The sequence below is a fragment of the Macaca nemestrina genome, chromosome 16 (assembly GCF_043159975.1).
Source record: "Macaca nemestrina isolate mMacNem1 chromosome 16, mMacNem.hap1, whole genome shotgun sequence".
Lineage (NCBI taxonomy): Eukaryota > Metazoa > Chordata > Mammalia > Primates > Cercopithecidae > Macaca > Macaca nemestrina.
The window spans coordinates 82,480,865-82,507,889 of record NC_092140.1 but is presented as its reverse complement, the minus strand read 5'-3'; the positions used below and the strand labels follow the sequence as shown (position 1 = coordinate 82,507,889).

Genomic DNA, 27,025 nt, shown 5'->3' with positions numbered 1-27,025 from the left:
ACTGTATAATCATACTATGAGATGTAACACAACTACAAGAAAGATCATATATAAGTGATATGATAATGTTGATACATTAAATTAGAAGAGTATGTGGCAGGACAATTTGCTTACTACTATTCCATTTTTTAATAAGGGAATATACAAATAGTCTTGTATGTGTATAGAAAGCACTGGAAGGGCAACCTAGGAACTGTGGGAACTTTTTGGGCAGGGTGGCAAGGAAAGAGAGACCTTTACTTTTCATTTTCTATCCTATTTCTGTTTGACTATTTGCTGTGTGTATGCAGTCTATTCATAATTAAAACAAACTAATTTAAAATGACGGAAAAGTGAAGCATAGCAGGAAAAAGTAGTCAAGGGTAAAGAAAAATTTTCCCCAAAAGCTCAGTTAAGAACACTTCTTAACTGTACTCAGTGAATGTGGAGACCCAAAGAGAAAACAGTCTCTGTATCTTTTCCTTAATGTCGCTCAGAGCTAGGCCTCTACTTACCTGGTGAGGACCCAGGTCGGTCTCCTGCCCTGGCATTTGGACGTGATCTGAGAGGAGTGAGTCAGGTAAAGGAACCTTCTGGACCACAGACAACAGCCAGGCTCAGCAGGGATCACTGAGGTAGGAATCCCCCCACCCAACCCCTTAAAAAAGAGCCAGCAGTTATTAGAAACATGGGACTAGAGCGGGGCAGACTGGGTTTATGGGCCTGTTACTACGGTGGTGATGCTAACAGTTAAAAGGCCATGGAAGGCTGTTTCAAATTAATTGGCCTGCAGAGTAGGAAAAAAAAATGACCCTACTAATGATCCTAGGTAATTCTGTCTTCTAGGTTACAGCAAGCAGCCCCCAGAATGGCCTTTATTGAAGCCTGAGTGATAAGAAGCCTGTAGCGGGGTGAGGGGGACCTGCTTGGAAAAAAGGCCCCGAAAGAGAGGAGCTCTCCCTAACTCTCCAATGACATGGGAAAATTTTACTCATACAAAATTCCCTGGAAACCCAGCCACCCACCCGCTGCAAGAGAAGGCCTAGAGATGCAGAGGCCAGAGCCAGCCTCAGGCCACAGCTCTTCTTCCCCATGCTGGGGGTGCTGCCCCTTGCCTTCACCCCGACCCTGTATCCCCACTTTCCACTGCCCCAGATCGCCCAGGCTGAATGTCTCCTCTTCTCCTCCACTATTCTGAGCTTCGAAGAGCTAACTCCAATGTGTTCAGTATATGGAAAAGTGAGGAACTGAACCCCTTCCACCCCTACCTCCCTAGGCAACCTGTAGAGCTCTTGAGCCCTAATACCAGTGTCTGGGAGGCGCGTAAACGCTCCCATTGTTATCCTTCCACTGCAGAAAATGCCCGGTTTATTCTGGGAGACACTCAGACCCCTCGGGACAAGGGTGGCTAGAGAGAGGTCCAAGCTGCCCTGGGTGGGTGGGGAGTCAAGGCAGGCCAAAGCTTCAGATTTAGACGGTAACCACCAAATCCGACCTGGGCTGCAGGTCCAAGGCCTTTTCCTCTTTCCTGCATGCTCCGCTCTGCCGCTGGACCATCTTCCAATGTAACCCCTACAACCACCAAAGCAAAAAGGCCTGTCCCAACTCCATCCTCACGGCGCCATCCCCAACCCTCTGAGGATCCCACTTCATGTCTCCTCTATTTTACAAAGCAGCCCTCCTTGCAGCCCTCACGAAAAGTTCTGCAGTGGGGTCCCCCAGCGCGAGGCCCTTCCCCAGACCCTTAAAGAGAACGTTCGTTTGGTGGGCCATACCCGGGCAGCGCGGGCCCTGCCCTGGCCTGGTTCTACTTGTGTTCTGAAGTCCCTGACCACCGCCTTGAGTCCAGCCCTCGTCCAGGGGGCGGCGGTGCAGGGGAGACCGCGCGGCCTGGCCTGAAGTGCGGCCGCTCCCATCCCTTCCCCGGGCCTGGGGTGGGTCCCCCGCCGACAAACTCAGGAGGGGCCGCGCCCCTGTCTCCTACGCGCTCACAAACGCCTTGGTCGCCCGAACCTTCGGCCCCGCAGCGTTCGGCTGCAGGACCGCGACACTGCAGGGCCCCAGCTCTGCGCGCTGCGCTCCGGCCCGTCGGCGCGGGAGGACGCGCGGCCGCGCCTGCCTCGGTGGCCGCGCGGGGTAGGTAGTTGCGGGGACCGGAAGGATGGCGAGGAAGTCGGAGAGGGTTTCCTGAGATGAGAGATTACTTCCGTCCGGGCTGCGGCCTCTCTCTGGAGCCGGCTCGCCGGGGCTCGGGGAGCGGGGTGCGCGTGGCTCCGGGCCGCGCCTTGCCACCTGCAGCGCCCGGGTGGGCCGCGGGGGCCTCGGCGGGACGCGCTCGGCCCTGTCGCAGGAGCTAACGTGGGGGATCCTTGTAGGTGGGAGCATTTCAGAGCGCCCAAGCCATGGTGGCCAAACAGCGGATCCGGATGGCTAACGAGAAGCACAGCAAAAACATCACCCAGAGGGGGAACGTAGCCAAAACCCTGGTAAGGCGGGGTCGGCGCCCGCCGGGCCGAGCCGGGCAGCCGGGCGGGGTGGGGGCGGGGCCGGGCGGGTAGCGGCGCAGGGTCCGGCCTCTCTGCTCCCGGCCCGCCCCTTCTGCGGGGTCCTGCAGAGTGTGGGCTGAGAGCTGGGCTCAGGGCGGCGCGGTCCGCTTGGCGTCCTCGTGGGCGGAGAGGGCCCTGGTTGGTCGTGGCCCCTCTGGGAGTGGCCGCTTGGCTACCAGGGAGGTGCAGAGGAGCCCTCCTCCCCGCCAGGAGACAGCTGAGCCTTGTCCCAGGGAAAGATGGAAAGCCTCATCCTTAGGGGCCAGTTAAGTCAACTGCGTGACACAGAGCCTGGAACCTAGTATGTTCTCGACCGTTTGTTGAATGACTGAATGAATGAATCAATGGTTAAATGGAGGCCACTTTTCATCTCCTCCTCCCAGACTCCACTCCTGCTTTCGCTCCCCAACAGACTTGCACCAGGATCAGGTTTCTTTCCAGACCCTTTGTTAGGGTTTCCATGGAGATGTTGAAAGGGCACAAAATGGGGAGTGAGATTTGGACCCATATTCTCTCCAGCCTCCTTTTTCTCTTTTACCTGTCTTCCAGTGAAACCTCCCTCAGCCCCTAGGCTAAAGTCTAAGGGCAGCATTACTATTCCTTCCACTCGGTGAATTCAGACTCATTCTGATGGTATAACTTTAGAGACCAGTTTATTGTCAGGCGTTCGGTGTCCCTAGAACTGTAAATTAAAGGTTTGTAACTGGACTTTTAAGTAAAACCTGTGCGTTACACTCAGGAGTTTCTTTTAGCAAAGCAGATTATCTTCAACAGAAAATGCAAGGCCTGTGACTTTGGACATTCAGAGGCATGAGTCGCATGGGTAGTTTGGCGAAGTTGGTCTCCAAGTATATGAGCAAAGGCGCCTGGGATCTGTTACCCCATACAGTTAAGTGGAAATCCAGCTGAAGCTTGGAGTTTGGCTGGGAAAGCTTGCAGATTTGATGAATCAATTCCTTTTAGCCGAAGAAACTATACTGGTTTGATTAACTAAGCAAAAAGCTAGATCTGTAATCACCACACCAGAATTCTTGCAAAACCAAGCAGTATTATGGTAGAGAAACTCTAGGATCAAACTCAACTCTACTTAGAGCTTTATACACAACTCTAGACCTAAGTAATCCTTAAAATTCTCTCATTTAGGAATTAGATCACTTAGTTGTGATTAGGGCAGCAAATGTCAAGATGCCATCAAATTGGAACCATTTTGTTACATTGATTTATATTTTCCCTATTTTTACTGAGGAAAAAAAATGGCTGCCCAGGTTGACATTGAGAAGCAACTTATAATTGATGTTAAGGCATGCAGGGTTTTATATCCCTAAGAGATCAATTCTTCCTTCTCAAGGGATCAGACCTGCTAACTGACACGGTGAAAAATAACTAGTCACGTGGCTCTTTTTCATGAACTAAAAAAACAGAGTTCAGTTGTCAGATCTCAGTTGACAGCTTATCTGATTACAAAAATAAGAAGAAAACAAGAACTAATTTCTAAGGCTGTTTTATCCATTAGGTTCTGTAGACTCAGTGTCTGCCACCTCAAGTTCTTCCAAAAGACTAGAAAACGTTTGGGACCCAAACAAAAATTATTGGCTCCAAAATAAAAGAAGAAAATGGAAAAATTGGGAAAACACTGTTTAAATACCTGGAAAAGGTACCAGTCACCTGCCATTCAACTCAATGTTCAGAGCTACATTTAAATTATATTTAATGTTCAGTGTGAGTTCATTTTAATATGCTCTAATATGTCATGGGATGGCCGCCAAGAAACTCTCATAGTGCCTTGCACCTATAAGAGTTTTTAAATGACCTGGCTAAATTTGTAATGAAAGGTTTCCAGACCAAGTCGCAATCAATGTTTGCTTTGCATTGGTTGGGGGAATTTTGGTTAACTTTATTGTAAATAGATTATTATCCAATAGAAAAATGAAATTTTCTTTCAAAGAGAAACTTGATAAATCCTAAATCTCATTTTCTTAATTACAAGTCAAATATGATTATACTTTGTTAAAAGTAACTTGCAAAAGATCACTATTCAGGATGAAATTCATTAAACGGGAACATATGTATAGATTCCAACTGAAAATTCAGACTAATTATTCAGAAATAAACTTCTTTAATTGTATGCAGATGATTCAGTATTTTATTATTAGCTAATAGCTTATGGATAAATTAATATTATTCTCCCAGATAGCAGACTAATCCAAGAAACAAGGCCGGGCACGATGGCTCATGCCTGTAATCCCAGCACTTTGGGAGGCCGAGGCGGACGGATCACCTGAGGTCAGGAGTTCAAAACCAGCCTGGCCAACATGGTGCAACCCCGTCCCTACTAAAAATACAAAAATTAGCCAGGCATGGTAGCAGGTGCCTGTAATCCCAGCTACTCGGGAGGCTGAGGCATGAGAGTCGCTTGAACCCGGGAGGCAGAGGTTGCAGTTAGCCGAGATCGTGCCACCGTACTCCAGCCTGGGTGACAGGGCAAGACTCCGTCAAAAAAAAAAAAAAAGAAAGAAAGAAAGAAAAACAGAGAATTGGAATAATCATTTTGTGATTATACAGTAGTAACTTCTCCAGAATGAAGGGAGAATTTAAATTTCAGAGTTCTGAGTTACTCTACTGGTATCTTAATCACAGGGAAAGCCATTCCCTGACATTTTTGGAGCCTCAAGAAGTAGCAAACTCATGTTTGGAATAAACCATGTCATTTGCAGAACTGCTACTAGTTTTCCCAACCTTTTCCAGCCATAGAGTCAGGTTTATGTGAATTGTCCCAATGGGATTGTGCTGCGCACCCCTTCTAAAAAGCGGTCACCCAAAGCTGTCAAAAAAAGATATATAGGTACTCTGATCAGCCAAAGTCCCTAAATAATGTTGATTCCCTGGAGAATGTCATCCAAAAGGTTTTTGTGTTATATGCTCCAAGCTCTACATGCTGATCATCTGTTTTTTCTGCATAAGAAAAATAAAGGACTCTGTTTGGTATCTGTCCTGGGCAAATAATTCATTACAGGCTCCTGAATTCACTTATTAGCTTTACTGGAAATAGAGATAAAATGAATCTTTTTATATAGCATTAGTGGCACAACAGCAACAGAACAGGTTTCTGGACAACTGTGACAAGTTCCTGGGTAGGTGGTGGAAGAGGGTGGGAAGGGCGAATGTCACACTTTGTTCAGGTAGCTTTATGAATGTTGTTTACCGGATCTGATCTTGGCCTGGCCTTAAGGGCCAAAAAATGGCACAGTTACCTTACGCAATTATTTAAGACTGATTTTGTCCTCATCTGATTAAGAGCAGCCACTGATTCCTTTGCAGTGTGACTTGCCGGCATGTGAGTGGTGGTAGATACAGGCTTAGTCAAGAACAGAGAAGTGAATGTCTTAATCCTTAGTCACAGTCTACCTGCAGTTGACACTTTAATCCATATTTCTTGTGTAGGAGAGATACAGGGATAATCCTACACCAATTAGGAAGTATTACTAAAAAGACAATATCCTTCCTAGAACCTGCGTTTACTCTGCCTAACCTAAGAAATCTTATTTAATGAAACTTGTACGTTTATTTGTTTTTCAATGAACGTTTATTATCCCCTATGTTTAACTTCTGTGCCAGGCATTTCTATACATTACTACATGAACAAGACATAGTCCCTGCCCTTGTGGGGTCTACAGTCTCATAGAGAGACAGATATTAAACACACTATCACAGGAATAAATACAGACCTACAAACTGTGGCACATGTTATCAAGAAAAAGTATATGGCCATACAAGTGACAAGTAGACCCAAGTGAGGCAAAATAGAAGGGCTCTTTGGTAAGCTGAAAACTAAAGAACTGTTGCCTTTATCTATGATAAAATAAATTCCTTTTTTAGATGAGAAGCCAGTTTATATTTACATTAGCCTAGAACTTAATTTTATATCTAAATACGACACATCATAGATTTTGCAGTTTTACTATATGATAAATTTTCAAGAAAGCAACTGCAGAGAAAATCAGAGGAAGATTATCCTTTTTTAAAGAAATTTTTGTTGGAAACATTACTAAAATTTGTTCAACATTTCAAAAACTTACATCCTTGATGATAGCACCACTCATTTTTTTTTGAAACACAATTACATACCTTCAGTCTGAATGTCAAGCTGTCATATTTGTATGGATATGAACATACGTTTTAGCCCGTATTTTACAATGTTGAATATAATGTTTAAATGTCAACAACATTTAATTGAAATCTGGAATTGGGTTTTATGATATCAACCACAAATCAATACTTGTGAACATTCCACTCCAACAACACGTTTTTCTTTGTGTGTTTTGCATGTGAATTCTTTAATGTGTATTGAATGCAGCCTATTTTTCAAGCTAATCAGAAAATAATTAGTGAGTTATTTGGGTTGTTTTTTTTTTTTTCCAGTCTCCTATTCTGAGAAGTTTACTTCTTTTCTGATGCATCTGTCAGAAAATATTTGTTGTTCTGATGGATTTGGGTTTAAGGACCAAGCCCCACCTGCACATAGACCTGGAGGTGTTTTGTCTGTGCTTTTGGTTTGAAAAAAGCAGGAGGTCTGTAGGGCTTCATTCATGCAGTTTGGACAGTCACCTTCTGCTTCCCAGAGAATTCAGAGACCTATCCCAATTTCTAGCTTTATTAAGGCTTAGGAGTTTTATTACAAAATACTGCTTCACTCATAACCATTTACGATTGCTGTGGTGCTTCTATTGTTCCAAGGATTTCCACTGTACTGACTTCCTAATTTGGGGGTATGTAAAAGGTTTTGAGAAAATGTCTGTGATCTCTGATCCTGCTTGGAATTCACAGATGCAGAACCTAAATATCGAATCTGTTCATGGAAAACACCCAGTCTTTGTAATGAGGCAGACCTAAATTTGAATCCCAGCTCTTGCTCAAGTTAACAAACTTTGAACCTCAGTTTCTCAACTCCGAAATGGAAATAATAATACTTGCCAGAAATAATGAATACAGACTGCCTAGTATAGTGCCTGGCACGGAGCATACCTTCAGCAGATGCAAAATTATTATTAATATCATTTTGGTTCCTAAATCATCATATTGGGTTTATGTATTCATACCATATCTGTCCCCAGTTACAGTTCACTGAGTTACAGGGATGTTAATAAGGTTATTGATGAATTTTTGCAAACCTATCTCAATCCTTTTAATGGAATTCATCCATCTATATCTGTCCACTGAGGGATTGAAATCAAGTCTGTCTCATTCACAGTAGAATCCCTAGCACCTAGCACAATGCCTAGTGATACTCAAATAGTTTCTTGAGTCAATGAACCTAATCTTACTTTTTCCCATTCCCTTTTAGAGGCCGCAAGAGGAGAAATATCCTGTGGGACCATGGCTGTTGGCACTGTTTGTTTTTGTTGTCTGTGGCTCAGGTATGGGAGTTTCACTGAACTTATATCCCATGTTCTCCGCTGGACTTTGAAAAACGTGTTTTCTTCACAAAGCAAATAGATGAAAAACATGTTGGTCTGGGATTCAAGTTTACCACTGCCTTAAACCTTAATCTTAATGGGTTTTGATTTAGTTTCTATTCCAAATATAGGTAGAGACAGAATTGATACACTATCAAATCCCAATCATAAAATGATTACACTGAGTAAAGTGGCTGTATACACTGTAGAGTTCAGTAAGTCTTTTTGTGCAGACATAGCCTTAAAAGGGCATTGGAACAGAAGGTGAAACACCTGTCTGCCTGTGATAAATCCACATTCCAGAGAAAGGGAGAGGCCTTATGCCTTATGAGAAAGTTCTCCAGAACTCCTAGATACAACTGAGCCTTTGACCCAAGACTTAAGGTGTGGGTCACCTGATACTGTAAGGTGGCAAGTTGAGAGCTTTACTTACACACATGCAGATACACACGCACACACACAAATGCAGGGAAGATGAGCAGAAGCATTGTACCATTGTTTCTAGTTACATGCTGAACTAGCCTTGACATGGTTCCTGATCCCCATATGTTGGGTCTCAGAAGTCCTTGTGAGTGGAGGTCACTTCTTCTAACCACACAGCATATGCCTTTAGGGATTCCCACCCTCCATCAGCTCACTGTTACTGAGGGCAGGAAGGCAGGAGGTCCACATCTTCCTGCTCAGGCTTAGGCCTCCCAGCAAGACAGCCTCTGCCCCAGTGACAGGAGAAGCCCATGACTAAAGATGAATCATGCATTCGAACCTAAAATCATGAAAATTTAAAAAAAAATTTAAGATGGATCAGTTCCTTTTATCTTCAAGAGACCACTCTTCCAAAGAAGCAGAAACTCTAAGGAGGAAGGAAGGATCCAAAGTACTTGGCATTATTGTTGCTTGTGGCTCAAATATTTTAAAGATGATTTGTCATTCCAAGATGAGAAAATCTTCCAAAGAAACACAGTTCTACTCTATTCCCAAAGAAATATCCTTAAGGACGTCTTTTAAACAGCTGTTTACCCAATCCCTGTTTGAATACTTCTGAGGATGGGGTGCTCACTTCTTCAAAAGCCCATTCCATTTCTGCACAGCTGGAATTCTATTAGAAATGTCTCTCCTGTTTTAAATTACACGATGCTTCTTCTCAGTTGTTCAGATTTGAATTCCTAGGATAACACAGAATAGACTCGTTCTTCTCTAAGCACCTTGAATCATCAGATATGTTAAAGATGACTGCCTGGTGGCTCCTTTTGCAAACTAAGCTTCCCTAATTCTCTCAACCTTGCCTCATAAGATGTGGTTTCTAGACTCCTCTTCTGGATCTGCTCAATGACTTTCTTAAAGTATAGCATTTGGCAGCGCATGCCTGTAATCCCAGCTACTTGGGAGGCAGAGGTTGCCATGAACCACGGATCACGCCACAGGCACGGTGGCTCACACCTGTAATCCCAGCACTTTGGGAGGCCGAGGCGGGGAGGATCACGAGGTCTGGAGTTCGAGACCATCCTGGCCAACATGGTGAAACCTTGTCTCTATAAAAATACAAAAAAATGAGCTGGGTGTGGTGGCACGCACTTGTAGTCGCAGCTACTCAGGAGGCTGAGGCAGGAGAATCGCTTGAACCACTGAGGCGGAGCTTGCAGTGAGCCGAGATGGCACCACTGCACTCCTTCCTGGGCGATCGAGCGAGACTTTGTCTCAATTAAAGAAAAAAAAAGTATAGCATGTACAGTTGCAGAAGGTGGTCTAGAAGCAGTGCGACCACCACAGAAGCAGTAGGATTGTCACTGCTCTTGATTTTGCTCACCACTCTGCCTCTATTAATGTGACCCAGCCTTGCAGTTACTTTTTAACAGTTGCAGCACATCCTTGACTCACTTCTAGCTGACGGCCAGCCAAGTGCCACCCAGCTCTTCCTTACATAAACTTCCTGCAACCCTGGAGACACGTCTACATACCCCTTTATCCCAAAGTCTCTCCTGTCTCCATCACATATTATTTGATTTTACTCATAGCCCTCATTGGCAGTTGCAGCTATTTAGTTTACTTGCTTAGGTTCATTTCCCTCCAGTAGGATATAAGCTCAGGGGAGGCAGTGTTTATTTTTCATTTAATTAGTTTAGTATTTAGCATATAGCGCTCAGGATGGATGGATGGATGGATGGATGGATGGATGGATGGATGGATGGATGGATGGATGGATAAAGCCAGATGTTCCTCATACTGTAGATATCTAGTTGACCTTTTTTGAGACCTAATATAAAACTTTATTACTTTTTTTTATTCTCAAAGAAGAATGATTACTTCTATTAAAATTTCATTGTTGGTTATCATTTATCTTTTAATGCCATGTCCATAAAGTTCAGAAACATAGATGAACATGTATAATAAATGAATTATTACATTATAATATATAATATGGTCAGTGACATTACATGAGATATTCATGTATTGTCCTTCATTAGTAATGCATAAGTCCAAGCACCGTGCAAAATTGCAGTGAGTATGGTACATTAATGCAGTATTTCCATCAATACCTACATATTCATCTGTGATGCATTGCCTCAGATGATCTGTCTCTGGTATTCAACTAAGAACAAAATAAAAACAAAGCTATGCCTTTATCATACCACAGGAAAATCAAGATAATAAACCTGTACAAAAAAGTTAGCTATGTTTTCAGGCTGTATGACCAGTCTGTAGATTATCAGACCTTGAACTTTGAGCCTCTCATCTACTTACCCTTTTCTCCCAACATTATGGTCTCTGAAAGTATATTATTCTTCCAAGTCACTGATAAAAGTCTAGACTTGGAGAAACACACAGAACACAATTAGAGATAACCGCTTTCAGGTTGACTTTGAGCCTCTAAGCAAAACTCATGCAAGCAATCATCATGTCTTGAGGGTCCCCCTCTGTGCCCGGCACCGTGCTGGGCTTTGGAAATACAATCCCGTTTGGGTGCTTGCAGGCATTGGGAGAGGCAGATAAGGAAACTGTCAGTTGCAGCCCAGGGAAAGCACACTGCGATAGTGACAGCCGAGTTTACAGGGTGCTTGGCCAGCGTGGATAAGGAACTTCTAAATCGTACTCAGCAGAAGAGAAAGTCTCCAAGGGGAGGTGCTGTTTGAGCGGAGTCTTGAAGAACAGACAGCCAGCCAAAGGGTGTGAGGAAGGTGACTCTGCATGGGAACACTATGTGGCGGTGGCATGGTGGCTTCAGAGAATGTGCTGGGCTCAAGACTATAAGGTGCTCAGAATGGCCGAAGCCTACTCTCAGGCATCCCTGAGCCCGGTGACCATGCCACCTGTGTTGTCAAGGGTCTAAGTAGATAAAGATGTATATCGGCTTCAAGATACACTGTAGCCTTCTCCAGTCTGCCCCCTTAGGCAGCCTATAAGCGAGAAAGCCAGTCAAGTCACTGGCCTGGCTTATTCCTCTCAAACCCATGCCAACTCTCAAAACCCATCTCTTCCTTTTTGAAGGGCTTAAAAAACTATTATATGGCCTAAACTTTTGCCTGGCTTACCAGCCCATACAGGAGGACCTGTATCTTTCCCTCTTGGGTAAATTGGGACATTTGCTAACAAGCATCTTTTGGAACTCTCCTGGTCTCCAGCGGTTTCCCAGGGATTAAGTATGTTAGCTCTGCCTCTCTGGAGGTTTGTGCAGGGCCATGGGATGTGAGCCTGCAGGGCCTGGAGATTTGGATGAAAGAGCCCGAGAGGACCCACTCTTATTGCCATACCACAGCCCCTGCCCTTAGTGCCTAGGGCTCTTTTTGTTTTGTTTTGTTTTGTTTGTTTTTTTGAGACAGAGTCTCGCTCTCACCAGGCTGGAGTGCAGTGGCGCAATATTGGCCCACTGCCACCTCCACCTCCCAGGTTCAAGCGATTCTCCTGCCTCAGCCTCCTGAGTAGCTGGAACTACAGGCGCCCGCCACCATGCCCAGCTAATTTTTTTTTTTTTTTTTCAGTAGGGACGGGGTTTCACCATGTTGGCCAGGATGGTCTTGATCTCTTGAGCTCATGATCCGCCCGCCTAGGCCTCCCAGAGTGCTAGGATTACAGGCGTGAACCACTGCGCCCAGCCGCCCAGGGCTCTTTCAATGATGCTGATTTAAAGCTTTCTGGTTATAAAGCCATTTTGCTTTTATGGAGAGGTTAGACATGAAACGAGACTTGAGCCATCTTACTTTCTCTGTCTTCTGTTAACATGCTATCATGATCCCTAAGCAATGGGCCTCATGCCTTTTTTAATCATAACTAAAAATAATTACCACCACCGTTTTTTTTTTTCTTGCCAACTTTAGCAATTTTTTTGTAAGCCTCAGCTCAAGTCGGGCACAGTTCTCACAGAAATGTGTCACTCTTCTCAGCTTGTCCTTGGTACCGTGCCCTTCCTTCTATCTTTGTACACGTCCTTTTCTAAACAGAAAATGTCATGAGAAACACAATAGCTCCTTTAGATCTGTCCCTGTTGCCACTTCTCGGGGATTAGTCACGATTCATTTCATCTTGCAGAGCCGACTATTCCCTCTTGAGTTTCTCCCGTTTTAGGGTCACAGGCCGTAAGTGCCTACCCATCTTTTCTCTACATTTAAAAGAATGTATGGTCCTCAAGTCTAGCCCATTTGTCAGCTGCTTTGTTTTAGGTAATGAGCTTTCTGGTAGGTGCTAGGATAGTTGAAGCCCTCATCAGTGGTCTGTCTCACCTCTGTTCCAGCTTTGTAATCTGAAATAGGAAAATTCCCTACATCTCACGTCTGCCTAGCTGTTTGCAGTATGCACACCTGCACCCGCACACCTGCCCTGGCCTGCAACAGTCAGGCCAAATGCACTGGAGTGTCTTGTAGGATCTCCACATCTTTGCAGACAGATAGGCCCTTTTCCTATTCCTTTCTATTAGCTCTCCTTTGAACAAGATACACCCCTATGCCAGGCTCAAGTTCCATTTCACCAAGTTCCAGTGGGACCTTGGAGGTCATATGGCCTTTCTTTGAGTTCATGTGGTTGGTTACTCTTATTTTGTGTGTTTTTATGCAGATGCTAAGGAAAAAGGCAAAATCTTCTAGTATTAATAAAGGCGTTGATCATTGATGTGAGTCTCTTGAAAGTCTCACTTGCTTTCATTACCTTACTCTATTAACCCACTTTTCTCATTGATGATTGGTTGGGCGAAGTGCTCTTTTTAGAAATAGTGCCAGTGTACCTAGGGTAAATAAATATTCAGGTCAGGCAGACAGTAACGAATGCACATTTTATCTGTTTTTCTGGCTGTCTTCTGGGAAAGAGTTAGGACTGGTAAGAAGCTGGCATTTAAGTATGTGCTCACTTATTGGTCAGCCTTTCTACGTTTTATGTGGAAAAACAGCTTAACAAGCCTGTAAAAAGTCTACAGGACCCCTTTCTTATAGAGAGTCGGGGGTCACTGCAATCACTTGCCTCCTGTTTCTCAGCTTCTCTCCTGTGGCTTCCTCCTCCTCTGCATGTGCTTTTCATGCCTGCCATCCTAGTAAGAGCAAGATAATGAAAAGGAAGGAACGAGGACTGGGAGAGTAGTGAGGGGACGCAGTCCAGGCACCCAGAGACCCCTGGCATAAACACACACTCAGGGAATGCCACCCCTCATTGCAAAGCCAGATGGGAGCAACAGACCTCCCGGGGCTGCCCCACGCCCCCACCCAGATCCGAGCGCAGCCCAGCCCTGTTCTGTCTTAGGCACTTGGTGGCAACCTCTAATACATTGCCCTGGTGAGAGGGAGTTTGGGGAGGTTATCTAAATACACCCTCTTCAGAATAAGCAAATTTCTACTTTCCATGATTGCAAAAGTTCTCTTAGGCAAGGGACTGCTTTGAAAACTGACCAGTTGGCACTCATAGAATAGGAGGCCTCTGAAGGGAGGATAGTTTCAGGATCTGCCAGATGTCAGCTCCGAGCCTAGATTCACTTTTGTCAGCTGAATGACCTTGGACAAGGTGTTTACTCTTGGTATTGATTCCCTTATCAAGAAAATGGGGATAATGAGCAGCCCTCCCAAGGTGTCCTGGCGTTGAGTGGCTCTGGGGATCTAAGTGCAGGCCCATAGCAAGCTCAAAGCCTGCAGCTACAGTCACCACCACCTCTGTCCCTGTAGCCCTCATGGGAAACAGTGGTACCACGTGACTATTGGTTGTGCTGTGGGGTGCTTCAACTTGCACACACCTGTCATCCTTCCAGGCTGTACATTCAGTTGCAGACTCGACCTCTCACATGGGTCTCAGTCTCTCAGCAAGCCATGGGCCCTGCCTCTTCACCCCACAGATGAGTGGAAGCAATGTGAGTGATAACACTTTGGGTGCATGAGACTGTTTTCCCACATGATAAAGCGTCAAGTCTTCCCCACAGAGGGAGAAGGGACACCAACATGCAGATCACAATCAATGAAAAGCAGTTTGTCCTTTAACTTGAATATCAGGAAAAAAAAAACGTGAGTTTCATTTCCTTAAAGCAACCCCAATCCACCACTCTTTTGCTGTAAAAGTTATCTTTATGAGATACAAAAGCTTTGGGAATAGTATATTCTTCTGAGACATGGTATTATCCAATTAGAACATCTCAGGGCTATATCTCGTTTCATTTTGTTTAATTTGATAACCAGTTTTTTTTTTCTTTTTTGAGACAGAGTCTCACTGTTGCCCAGGTGGAGTGCATTGGCACCATCTTAGCTCAATGCAACCTCTGCCTCCTGGGTTCAAGTGATTCTCCTGCCTCAGTCTCCCAAGTAGCTGGGATTACAGGCATGCGCCACCATGCCCAGCTAATTTTTGTGTTTTTAGTAGAGACGGGGTTTCACCCTGTTGTTGAGGCTGGTCTCAAACTCCTGGCCTCAAGTGATCCACCCTCCTCGGCCTCCCAAAGTGCTGGGATTACAGTTGTGAGCCACCACACCCAGACAGTTTTATTAATATATAGATTATGTAAGAAATCAAAAACCTATTTCTTAATCAATACCTGTTATGAGTCTGCTGAGATTATTAACCCAAACAGGCCATAAACTTCTTGTCAAACCTTAGCCTGGGATTTTGTTTTGCTTGAGCCTGTTTAACTGGCTGGATTTGTCTCCACTTGATCTGCTAGGACCCGGATCAACATCAAAGGCCAAGGGATTTCAGTGCCCTCATAAGAGACTTTGTGCTTTTTTTCTCTCCCCCTTTACTAAAAGTATTATCTTCCATTTCTGCAGGCAGTGGGGCTGGTTTCCAGGTAAGCAGCTCATCCTGGCTCTGCCAGTCCCGGGTTTTGAAACCTGCCTCTTTGCAGAGCTGTTTGAGAGCTTCTGAAGAATGCTTGCTTTTATCTCAAGACTCAGAGGCAAGCATTAGCTGGAACGTCTGTCTGAGACTGTTCCCCACAAAGATACTGTCACACAGATAGGTCAACTGCTATCTTCTCAAGGCACTTGCAGACTTGACACGCTTCCCCAGCCCATTCATGGACCTAGTCACTGCTGTTTGTGCTCAGAGCCCTCTCCTCTGGGTGTTTACTTTCCCTTTTGTCCCCAGCTCTTGCATGAGCCTTACTGAGGACTCTCAGGCTGTACCAATGCTTAGTGGGAAAGTGGGCTGCAGTTAATTGGTAATGTCTGTCTTGAACACGGTATGGCTGACAGCGCCACATTCTCATCTTTGCTATCCTTAGCCTAAATTTTTTATAAGGTTATTGCCACAGTATTCACAAGATAACTGTCTTCGACATTTCCAACTTTCCTCTTTGACCAGAATGCCTCCTGGACTTGGTGAAATGAGGTCTTTTCCTTAATATGCTACCTGTTTGGATAATTTTATTTAGAGTCAGCCTATACATGTTTCTTGTGGTCTTACAGTATCATTTACCCTTTCTGAATTCTTGGGTGTGATACCCTACGTTGACAGGATGCAGTAATCTGAGATGGCACTCTTTGCAATGCGGTTGTATTTCTCTCTGTCCTGATGCCTCAGTGATAGTTTCAGGCAGCATCAATGGAGTCACCATCTAATTCCCATCATCCTTTGACTCTCAGAGAGAAACTCTTAAATACCAACCATGCCCCAGTTCCCTCCCTCAGACTGTTTCTTCCTCATGTATTCCTAATTTCAATTTTATTTCTCTTTCTCTGGCCAACCCTGATATTCATTTCCTAATTAGAGATTATGAGAATTTTAATGGTGACTAAAGGCTGGCTATTCTTGAAACTGACAAATGTTTATTTCCCATCAAAGGGAAGCCTCTGGGGTAACAGGATTAACTAGTGACTGTTATTTTCTTCACTGTTTCCTATAGTTTCCAAATTTGTCAGTCAGCATATATTACGTTTATAAGCAGGAAAAAAAATGTGTTTTAAAAAAAAATCTAGACTAGTGGTTTTTGGTCTTTTTTTTTTTTTTTAAGCTGCAGAACTTTGTTCAAATCTCAGAGAGAAATAAATGAAAGAGCAGCTGTTCTGGTTGAAGTGAAGCCTGTGTATGTTTCTGTTTGCATTTGTGTGTGTGTTTGTATATGTGGGTTTTTTGTGTGTGTTTGTTTCCGTGTGTGTATTTGTGAATGTGTTTGTGTTAGTGTGTTCATGAATGTGTTCATATGTATATGCATGCATATGCATGCTTGCATGTGTGTGTGTGTGTGTATAGTATACCTCCCTATGTTGCTGGATATTATGACTTTCTCATCCCCAGAAGGGAGCACACATCTGGACTCTCTTTGCCCATCAAATAGGAAATTGTGCCTGGCTCCAGGGCTGGCCTCTGTTATTGCAGTTAATGCCTTTCAACAAAGAGCCTGCGAGGTTTATCAGGCACCATCCGTTGGGAGTCGCTCTGCCGTTTCTGGGCAGGGACATTCCTTTCATCTGTCAGTTAACAGGCGGCACTTTCCCCCTGTATTCTCCAGGGCCTCTGCCTGCTGCGTGGCAGGGGAGGGGAGAGAGAGCATGTCACAGACAGGTCCTTTTTCAGGACAGCCTTTTCAGAACAGATGTGAAGAAGTGATTCTCTGAGATGTCCTTGGCAGGGCCTGAATCCTCCCGTTCTCCCATCCTTGTGTTTTGGATGGTCCAGGTCTCTCCCTGTGTGAATGTGCTGGAGGCCTCTCCATTTCTGGAAGGACCACACCCGAACTTTCCCCAGGACTGGCTGTTCTGTTAAGGATGGTGTGGAAGAAGAAAAGTACAAGTCACAAACATGCCAGGGACATATGAGAGGCCAGAGACATTCTTTTCAGTGCTCTCTCTTCCCACTCCCTGTGTGGCCACCAGTTTTGTGGCAAACTGTCTTTGAGCCCAAAGGTTGAGGAGCCAGAATGGAGCCTTTTGCAACAACTAAGAAACATTTCTCTGTGAACTGTTAGCTGCTCTCTGAAATCTTTTGGGGACACAAAATTTGAGGAAGGTCTGTATTTTGTGGTGTACTGGGTGAAAACCAGCACCTTAGCATGTGCACATGCCATAGCGGGGAAGTTAACATGGTTGCTAAGAGCTACAGCTTCAGGGCCAGACTTTGTGGATTTGAAACCACCTACTAGCTATGTAGCCTTGTCTAAGATACTTACACCGAATCTAAGCCTCAGTTCTTCTCTTCTTAAAAGAGAATGGTACTGGTTCCTAACTCCTGGGACCCTCAGGACTATTAATCCTGAGGATTAACTGAGGCAATGCATGTGGAATGTTTAGTAGAGTGAGAGTGTTGGCTTTGTAAGTGTTTGCTGTTCTTGTAATTATGTTTATGGTCTGGCTCACACTGCCTTCCCACCTCTCCATCTCCCTGGGAAGGTCCTCACCAAAGCTCTGAATGCTTAAGAGGGAAGAAATAAAATTTTGCCTATTTTGATAGCTTTGCTTGTTGATGGTGAGAAAATTTGTAGTGGGTGAACATAGCACTGAGATATTGAGGAACCTCCATGAGCCAAGACCAGCGGCCCCCCTGGATAGGTAAAGGATAGGGTTTGTAAACCAGAGAGTCAGTGGTGTCACCTCTGCAGGGATAGCTAGAACTTCTCTAAGTCTAGAAAGAGTTATTTATAAACTAGCCCATGAGGGTGAGCAAGATCTGTTTGTACAACTGTTTTGGCTACCATTTATTGAGGACTGACTTCTTGTAATGCCAGGCCCTACACATACATCTTCTCCTCTGGTCACACAGTCCCTGCAAAGATGCCATTACACTCATTTTTCCAGATCACGAAACTGCGGCTCATAGAAGAAATTGGCCAATGTCCCATAGCTAAAAAGTGAGAGAGCTAGTCCCCAAATCTAGTTCTTTCAGACTCTAAAACCCATCTGTTTTCCATTACCCTGCATTCCCTCTCTCTTACGGTTTCCCTGAAAGTTCTATGAAGCAAAAGTTTTCCACCAATTTAGGCCTTTAGCATATGACTGTGTATTGAAAAAAGCTCCTGCTAAAACATCCCCTATTTTTCCTGCCAGAAAAAGTGTGTTTTCCAGAGGTTCCTGATGTGCAGCCATCCTGGTTCTTGCTCCCAGATGGAGAAAGACCTGACCCAGCCACAGGCTACCTCTTGGTTGGGCCACCGGTGTCCCCACTCACCCCCCGGACACTTGCTTCAGGACAGACTTGAATTCGCCATATTTGCAGGTCAACCACATAAATTGGCCTTTCCTGGAGACTGCCAGAACTTTCTCAAAACTGTAACATCCAGAGGGAGTCACCCCCACCCAGGACCGGCAAGTGGGATGTTTAAGGAACGGGCCGGCCCTGGACGAAAGACTGAGGCCATTCATCTGCTCTGGAGTTCATCCTCGGGATCTGAGAGGCACAGCCTGGAGAAGACATCTCATCAGCCATCGGCTCCCTTAAGGTGACCTGCGGCCTCCTTTGTGCCCTGGGGGCATTTGGGCTGGTGTAGAGGCTCTCTCTCAGAAGCTCTTTCTGCTATTTTAATGAGGATAGAAAGCTTTACATTCTTTGCTAATAACATTTGGGTTTTAACAGCATCTTGTTGCCCTCGCCTGTCTCTGGCATCTCTCTTTTTTCCCTCTTCTCCATCTCTAGAGAAGCCACCAGAAAATGGCATCTTGCTTTTGACTTTCTTTGTGCTGATTATTTTAGAGAACTTAGTGATCCACTTTGCAATGTCTTGTCTCCTAACATTTCAGCTTGTTTCTTAGAGAACCCATACTTTGCTTTCTACCAGCTCTTTCATCATTTTCATTTTCTTAAATGAAAAATAAGCAAAACGGTATGATTTCTACATTGTCTTCTTCTCCTAAAGGATATTCTTCTTCCGGCCTCTCTTAATCTCTCTTCTCAGCAACTCCCTTGATCTCCTTTATCATCAATTTATTGTCAATAAAAGTGGCTTTAGGAAGCCTCCTGTTATCTGGCAGGGTTCCAGCTTTCTGACATTTACCTATGGGACCCACTTGTTATGTCATCCCTGTGTCCTTCTGGCACTCCCTCTTAGCTGGGGAGGGTCAGTCCCCAGGGTGAGAGTGGGTTGGGATGGCCCATTCTCAGGCCTTTAGGGGTTTATGGTCTTATACTTCCCCTTCGAAGACTGAGCTTTAGAGACATTTGGATCTAAAGGCAGCCATTTGATGCTGACTCTTTGGGTTTGCAGAGTAGTCATTTGAGGTTTTTAAAATATATTTTCCTCTGTGCTTTTTGCAATCATTCACTTTTCAGTAATTCAATAATATTTACAGAGGACCTACTTTGTGCCATCCCTTGTCCCTGTTATCCTGGAGCTTGTAGTCTAATGGCAAAGAAAGATGAGTTAATCAAGTAATCACACCAAAACACTTTCAATTCAGCCATGAAACTGTACAATTTCAGCCATGAAACTATGTAAAGAAGAGGCACATGGGGCTATGAAATCATATAATGCAAAGGACCTGTGTACTCTCAGGTAAGTGGTTCTCAAAGTGTGGTCCCTGGACCGGCATCTCAACGTCCGCTGTGAACTTGTTAGAAACACAGATTCTCAGTCCCTTAACTCCAGGGCTTGGGGAGAAGGTATCCAGCATTTGCGTTTTAACCTGTCCCCGAGAGACTGTGATGTGTGCTCAAGTCTGAGAACCTCTGCTCCAGGTGATCAAAGAAGGCTTCTCTGAAGACATTAACTTTTGGTTGATGAAGGAAAGTAGGGAATAGGGTAGGGTAGAAGTATTTCAGACAGAAAGAATGGCATGTGTAAAAGCCCTGTGGTCTCACGCCTGTAATCCCAGCACTTTGGGAGGCCGAGGCAGATGGATCACGAGATCAAGAGATCAACACCATCCTGGCCAACACAGTGAAACCCTGTCTCTACTGAAAATACAAAAAAATTAGCTGGGTGTGCTGGTGCGTGCCTGTAGTCCCAGCTACTCAGGAGGCTGAGGCTGGAGAATCGCTTGAACCCGGAAGGCAGAAGTTGCAGTGAGCCGAGATCGTGCTACTGCACTCTAGGCTGGTGACAGAGCAAGACTCCATCTCCAAAAAAAAAAAAAAAAAAGCCCTGTGGTGAGAACAGGGAGCTTTTGAAAACATGAGGGAGTGCCCCAAGCAAGGAGAAGAGTGATACAAGGTGAGTCTGACAGGTCTGGACAGGGGCCAGGATGTGCAGGTCATGGAGGCCTCATCAGGGACTGGGCAACGGGAAGCTTTTGATGTGCAGTAAACACGGGAGTGACAATATATTATTTGCTTTTATTGAAAGGATAATTCTAGCTACAGTATGGAGAAAGGATGGAAGAAGAACAAGAGTCGAGCACTGGGAGGGCCTCACTGGGGTCTTGGGGAGAATGATGGTAACTTGGAACTAGGGTGGCTTCTGAGGAATGGAAAGAAGGGTGCATAATCACAAGATTCCCAGGTAAAATCCACAGGTCTTGGTTATCAATTGGAGGTGTCAGGAAGGACTGTGGTGTTTTGAGTCTACATGCAAGATGGAAGATAATGATGCCAGTTTTAGCAGTGGGAAGAGATCATGACAAGGTCCTGTTGAGTCTGAGGTACCTCTGAGCCACCCAGGTGCAAATATCAAGTAGATAGTGGAAGGTGTGCTGGAGCTCAGAGAAGTTAGGGCTGGAGATACACATTTGTGCATCATCAACAGCTAGGTGGCAATTCAAACTGTGGGCTGGGAGGCATCGCCTAAGGAGGAAGAATGTAATGAGAAGAAAGCTAGTAACGTTCATTGCAGAATGTCAGCGCCCATGTTTAATGGTCAAGTGGATTGTTTCCTCTAAAATAAGCTTAGAGGAAAGAGCCAAGAGAAGGAGGAAAACTAGAACCTAGAAGACCATGGTTTCACAGAGGCCGAGGGAAGAGAGTTTCCAACAGGAAGTGCCCAGCAGGGGTGAGTAGAGGGTAAGACAAGAGAAGGTGGAAGAACGCCTGTTACACTAAGCGACCCAAAAGTCATTTGTGACTTTAGCAAAAGATGTTCAATGGAGGGAAGAGAGCAGAAGCTAAAATGAGGTGGATTGACACGAGAATAGCAGGTAAGAGAGTGCAGAAAGTGAGCATAGACAGCTCTTTAGAAATGGTTGTGAAGAGGAAGAGAGGGCCCTGTGGGTAGGGATGTGGAGTCAGGCATATAGCTTTGGTGTGTTTGATTTTGCAGTGGGAGTGCTCCTAGCATGTTAAAGCCTAAAGTCTTCGTTGAAAGGGGGAGGTTGAAAAACGAGAAATGGGATCATCTAAGGTTACCAAGGGCCAGGATCCTTGACACAGGTAGGAGGATGCAGAGGCTTCGTGGGTCTCGTAGCTCCTGCTCTCGCCTGGACTTTTCTGAACCTCTGGGACCTGCCCACGCCCTGATCGCCTGCCCTGGAATGCCTGCTGTCCCTCCCTTTCTTGGCATCTCTCCTCCCCGCTGTCTCGCCTGCCCACAGTTCCTCTCCTGCAGCCTGCTCTGCTGTTTTCTCAGCTTTGTTCACCCACTGTTAAGTTATTAACTTGTCAGGGTCTAGACTCCCCGCTTCCTTTCCCTCTTTTGAACTCACTGCTGGCTCCCTTCCCATTTGCCGCCTCAGAAAGTCAGCATTTGGAAGGCGGAGGTTACTCTGCAGGTCAGTATTGGCAGGTACACAGGATTACAGTTAATATAATTAGTATAAGATGTGTAAGTTTTCTTAAAGACCATGATACAACTGAAAAAGAAATAAACACAACTGTTATCTTGTGGAGGTAAATGGTGAACTTAAAAAATAGACTTTATTCAAAGTAGTGTCTCCAAGAAGGTTCATCTGTGAACATGTTAAGGATCGCTGGACTCTTACACGTTAATTCATGGATTCAATTATGATCAGGAATGATCCTCAGTTTTTAAAGCAAACTCAAAGAACTAGATAAGTTATTTTAACATCAGTATCGCTGTTCTGAGACATACAAACTTTATCTTAGATTTTTTATTATTTTTTTATTTTTATTTTATTTTATTTTTTTGAGATAGTCATGCTCTGTCGCCCAGGCTGGAGTGCAATGGCGCAATCTCGGCTCACTGCAACCTCCACCTCCCGGGTTCAAGCGATTCTCCTGCCTCCCACGTAGCTGGCACCACCACACCCAGCTAATTTTGTACTTTTAGTAGAGACGGGGTTTCACCGTGTTGGCCAGGATGGTCTCCATCTCTTGACCTCGTGATCTGCCCACCTTGGCCTCCCAAAGTGCTGGGATTACAGGCATGAGCCACCGCACCTGCCCTGTCTTAGATTCTTTAGAGAGATTTGTAACAGTTCCTTAAACAAGAATTGCACGGTTTCTTATTATTACCCAGAACTTTTGAAGTTATGAATTAACTTAATATGGGGGCTATATGGACTGAGACACCGATGGTTTCCTGTTTGTTGACTTACATCCTGCTGATAATTTTTTGTCTAAGGGCAAGAGTAAGTAAGAAGTAATATTTTTGAGCATCTACTTACATCATCCTATTTATTCCTTGCCATCCTTTGAGGTACTTATTATCCACAGTTTTACAGGTAGAGAAAGCAGGCTCAGAACTGTGTAGTAATTTCCCAAAGTTCACAGCTTTGTAGGGTGGCAGATAGTGCTAAGCGCTGGCCTGCATGTGGGACATGGAGAAGCAGCAGTTGTTGAAGTCATGGTAACAGTGATGATAGCAGTAGCTACCAGGCACTGAGTCCTCCATGTGTGAGGACCCTTCCAATACGTCATGTGGTTTAATCCCTATGACAGCCCTGCAGGGGCCATGATCCTCATTTTACAGAACAGGAAGCAGCCTCAAAGAGGTTAATTATTTGTCCAGTCACACAGCTTTTCAGCAAAGAGCTGATATTCAACCCAATTCCATCGGATCCTAACTTTCTGCTCTAAAGTCAACTTGTTGGTCAGGATTAGCAATAGTTCCCTGATCACAAGAACAAAGTCTGAGGCATGGTAGATGTAATTTTTTTTTCTAATGTTGAATATACAGCTGCCTCCTGGCATTCCCATTGAGCCACAATACAGAATGTTTATTTAATTTTTATTCCTTGTGAGCCTTGGTGGGGAGGAAAGGAACATCACATATTTCTGCAAGCTTATAAATTGTTATAGGGTACTTTCTCTTCTATCTACCAACTGCCCCTGTTAAGACCTGCCCAAGAACCCAAACTTAGAGCTAAGAAAACATCTGAGCACATCCAGAATTAAATATCACAAGTTGTTGAACCAACAACACCTTCACCATATCTACAGATGAATCCCTGACACTCACATGGAGCTGATTTACTCTGATTTGACTCATAATTCTAACAGTTTCTGTTTTCAGCTTAGTCTATAGCAACAAAATAATAGTAGAGGGCCCACTGCAGATGGGTATAGTAATACCAGAGATGAGAAGAAAGAGACCCAAAAAATGATCAGAAGCAGAAATGAGAGCCCAGAAGTGCAGCTGACCAGAAGCATTTCAGTGTCAGATCAAACGCTGCCTCCTCTGTAGCCAGATCACAGCACATCTCATCAGTTACTGGTTTTCATCATGGTGACACTGAACATTCATGGAAAGTTGGCATTGAAATATGTTGGTATCTATAATTCAGAAAGGTAGTGATGATGGGTGCAGTGGTTTTAGGGGAAAAAAGCCAAAAAATGCATTCGTGTTTGTCTACCCTTAAAACCCAGCTGTCCAAGAACAATTCCCCCAAGGTTCCGTGCATTGTTTCTCTTTGTATCCTCGAAGTGTGGTGTCTGATACATAGAATGTGCTCACTGACGCCAGATGATGAAACGTTGAATGACTTGTTTCCTAGGGTTCTGGATAACTCTGTTTTACCGTGGATCCTGGATGTATTCCAGGATGACTTTATGAAGGCGAGAAGGGGTAAGACCCCTGAGAGCTCAGTGTTTATTCTGTTTTTACACATGGTTAGATGCGATAATACCCACCCTCCTTAAAAAAAAAAAAAATTCAATTTTTTGTTTTGCCAACTTTCCATGAATGTTCAGTGTCACCATGATGAAAACCATGGTAGTTACTCTTATCATTACCATCATCTTTGTCAGCACTGACCAAGGTTGCTCACTGAGGAAGATGTGAAAAAGAAGTTGGGATCTTCCTCTCCTGGGACACATTTGAAACCCAGTAGCTGGAAGCAGGCCGAAGCTATGTAACCAGCTCTCATCCACATGGGCAGGGGTCCCAGGAGTTCTCTGTGGGCTTACAGGCTACCCAGCCCCTTGACAACCCCAGTTATTAAAGATTGAGCCCTGAATAAATCAGTGCAGCTCTCCATGAGAGACAGCTGCCTTCCAGAGAGTTCCCTGTAGCCGGAAGATACGCACGCATGGAGGGTTCTGGGCAGCCCGAGGCCGGCCCGTGGGCTGCTCAGAGCACCTGGTCTGCCTTCCCAGCACAGGGCTGATTGTTTTACAGGTCACAGCCATTTTGAAAAGGCAGACTCACTGACCTGTTTAATGAGTGCAGTTTCTGCACGAAAGCCCATATCCCTCTCCCAGGCAGCCCCAGAACTTTGCTGGGGAAGGGGGCCAAATCTCCTCTCAATGCCTGAGGGATTTCTGGCCTTAACTGCTGGTGGAATTAGCAGGAGTTATCTATAAATCCCTGAGGCATCCATCAGCCGACTGAGCGAGGCTGCCTTTTTAAAGAAGTTCACTGACCTCTTGTTAACTTAACTCCTTGTTAGGAAATATCTAATCAGCTGTGAACTAACACGTCAGGGCCCGGGGGTCTGCAGAAGCCCGGCTCACTGTGGGCTGGGTTTCCAGCTGTGTGCAGTCTGGTGTCTGAGCTGTTGTGTTTTCCTCTTTCAGCTATCTTTCAGATCATTCAGAGCATAAGGATGGGCATGTGAGAAGGCCAGGGATTTGACACCACCTCCCTCCCACTGGAGAGGGGAGGACCACGGAAGCGGTCAGCCAGTTTCTGCGGGAAGCAACAGGCCACACGGAATAGAAAAAATCGCTCCCCCACTTGTTCCCTGATCACTTCATCGTGGATGTCAGACCAAATTGCCTTCTCACAGGACATCTTGGTGCATCCGTGTTCTCAAGCGGAAAGGACATTTTGCTTTTCTGTTGGCAGGATTAGTAGCCACGCGGGTCGTCCGCAGCAGTGCTGTCTTTTTGGCTTTTCCCTTGGTTTCACTAATGCGTGCATGTGGCCCTCTGAAGGATCACTGGTTTACTTTCTATGGATACAATCTCTCCCCCATTGAGAATTGGTTTTACAAATAAATGCCTTCGTTCAACCTTATACCATGTGTGGGTTATAGTGAGAAAATGAAAGTGAAGGAAATAGCAGAATAGCTCAAGGAAGGTTGGGAGGTGAAGAGACTTGGTTATGCAGTTGGAGGAGGGGCAGGGAATCTGTGGGAGGGGAACCAGAGCTAGATTTACTCAGCAGGTCCCTGGCCAGACCCTCAAGATCTTTGCCTGAATGAAGCCCTGGGCAGTTCTAATGACCTTGCATTTTCTACACATTTGATTCTTCTTTTTTTTTTTTCCCAATATTTTTGTCTTGTCTTGTTTGTTCTTCTCTTTTTCAGTTCAGAAAAGGCATGTGCAATGTATGCGAAGGTCCAATTAGTCTTTATCTCCTCTGTAGTCGGCCTCGGAGCTTAGCACAGAGCAGACGTCCCAGGCCTCTTGGTGAGAACCATCCAACCCCAGGGCCCAGCCTCAGCCACTCCAGAGCTCTGGGTAAATCAGGAGCCTTGCAGCCCTCTGGGGGATCAGCTGGCAGAATAGGTGGGTGAGGCCCTCTCCCTGGCCAGCCTCCCCCGCAGCTTCTCAAAGCATGGTGTTGCCAAAGGAAGTTACAGGGACAGCCACAGGATAACTGGTAGGATTAGAGGTGGTCACCCTGCAATATGAAGCATGCTTTTGTTTTTATTAATTTCCATCTTTGCATTAGCAATTTTTTTCATTCATTAACTTCATGAGAGCTTTAAAAAGGAAAGTGACAGACATGACCAGCATCTCTCTAGACCACTTTACAGGTTTTGGTGTTAGTGGCACTGTTTGAATTAGGGGGCTTTTTGTTAATTGGGGTCTTTCACTTCAGACCCTTTAGTGATGTTCTTGAAGGCTTGCTTTTATCCCACCCTTTGAGCTCCCCTCCAAAAGCATCCCTTCACCCTTCTTCCTTCTTTCTTTCCCACTAAGAAGAGAGTAGTCAGACTGCTCCAAAATCAGCAGCCCTGAGAACAGTCTACCACCCCGTGTTCCCTTGCCACTCCCATTCCCCAGCCCCCAGCCCCTCACAAAGTGGCAGAAGACATTTCCAGCCACTCAAGGGTGGCACACAATAGATGCCCTCCAAACTTGTCCCCTCATCCTGTTGGCTCCGACTATCCTCTTCTAGGTCACCGAGTCAGACCAGTGTGTGGTAAGAGATCAGCCCTAAGGGATCCTGCTTGGGGCCCAGGAGCCCACACTGCCTGCCAAGAGGAGGAAAAAGAAAGGCTCCTTGCCTTCAGGTGACTGGGTCTGTGCTCCCACGTGTCTCTTTCCAACTCCCACATTGCCTAGACTTGATTTGAGTGCAGACTTTCTCTTTCTCCCTTAATGCCCATAAAAGCACACCTCCCAAACCACCAATAGAGGCCATTACTGACCTGAGCTTTGTGG

General features: G+C 45.1%; 1 protein-coding gene across 6 annotated transcripts; it reads left to right on the top strand.

The window, feature by feature from the left end:
- Positions 1–1,936: 1,936 nt before the first annotated feature.
- Positions 1,937–25,649, top strand: LOC105491705 (stress associated endoplasmic reticulum protein family member 2). Of its 6 annotated transcripts, none has more exons than XM_071081355.1 (5): positions 1,937–2,115; positions 2,355–2,465; positions 7,867–7,939; positions 18,584–18,806; positions 19,784–20,275. In XM_071081355.1, exons 2-5 carry the CDS (start codon positions 2,382–2,384, stop codon positions 19,797–19,799), a joined length of 396 nt encoding a protein of 131 aa, XP_070937456.1. In that variant the 5' UTR covers positions 1,937–2,115; positions 2,355–2,381; the 3' UTR covers positions 19,800–20,275. The 6 variants fall into 6 exon arrangements, with proteins under 6 accessions (XP_070937456.1, XP_011756601.1, XP_011756598.1 ...); XM_011758296.2 differs by lacking the exon at positions 19,784–20,275 and adding an exon at positions 25,208–25,649 and having other exon boundaries at positions 1,971–2,115; XM_011758299.3 differs by lacking the exons at positions 18,584–18,806; positions 19,784–20,275 and adding an exon at positions 18,415–18,577 and having other exon boundaries at positions 1,948–2,115.
- The last annotated feature ends 1,376 nt before the right edge of the window (positions 25,650–27,025 follow it).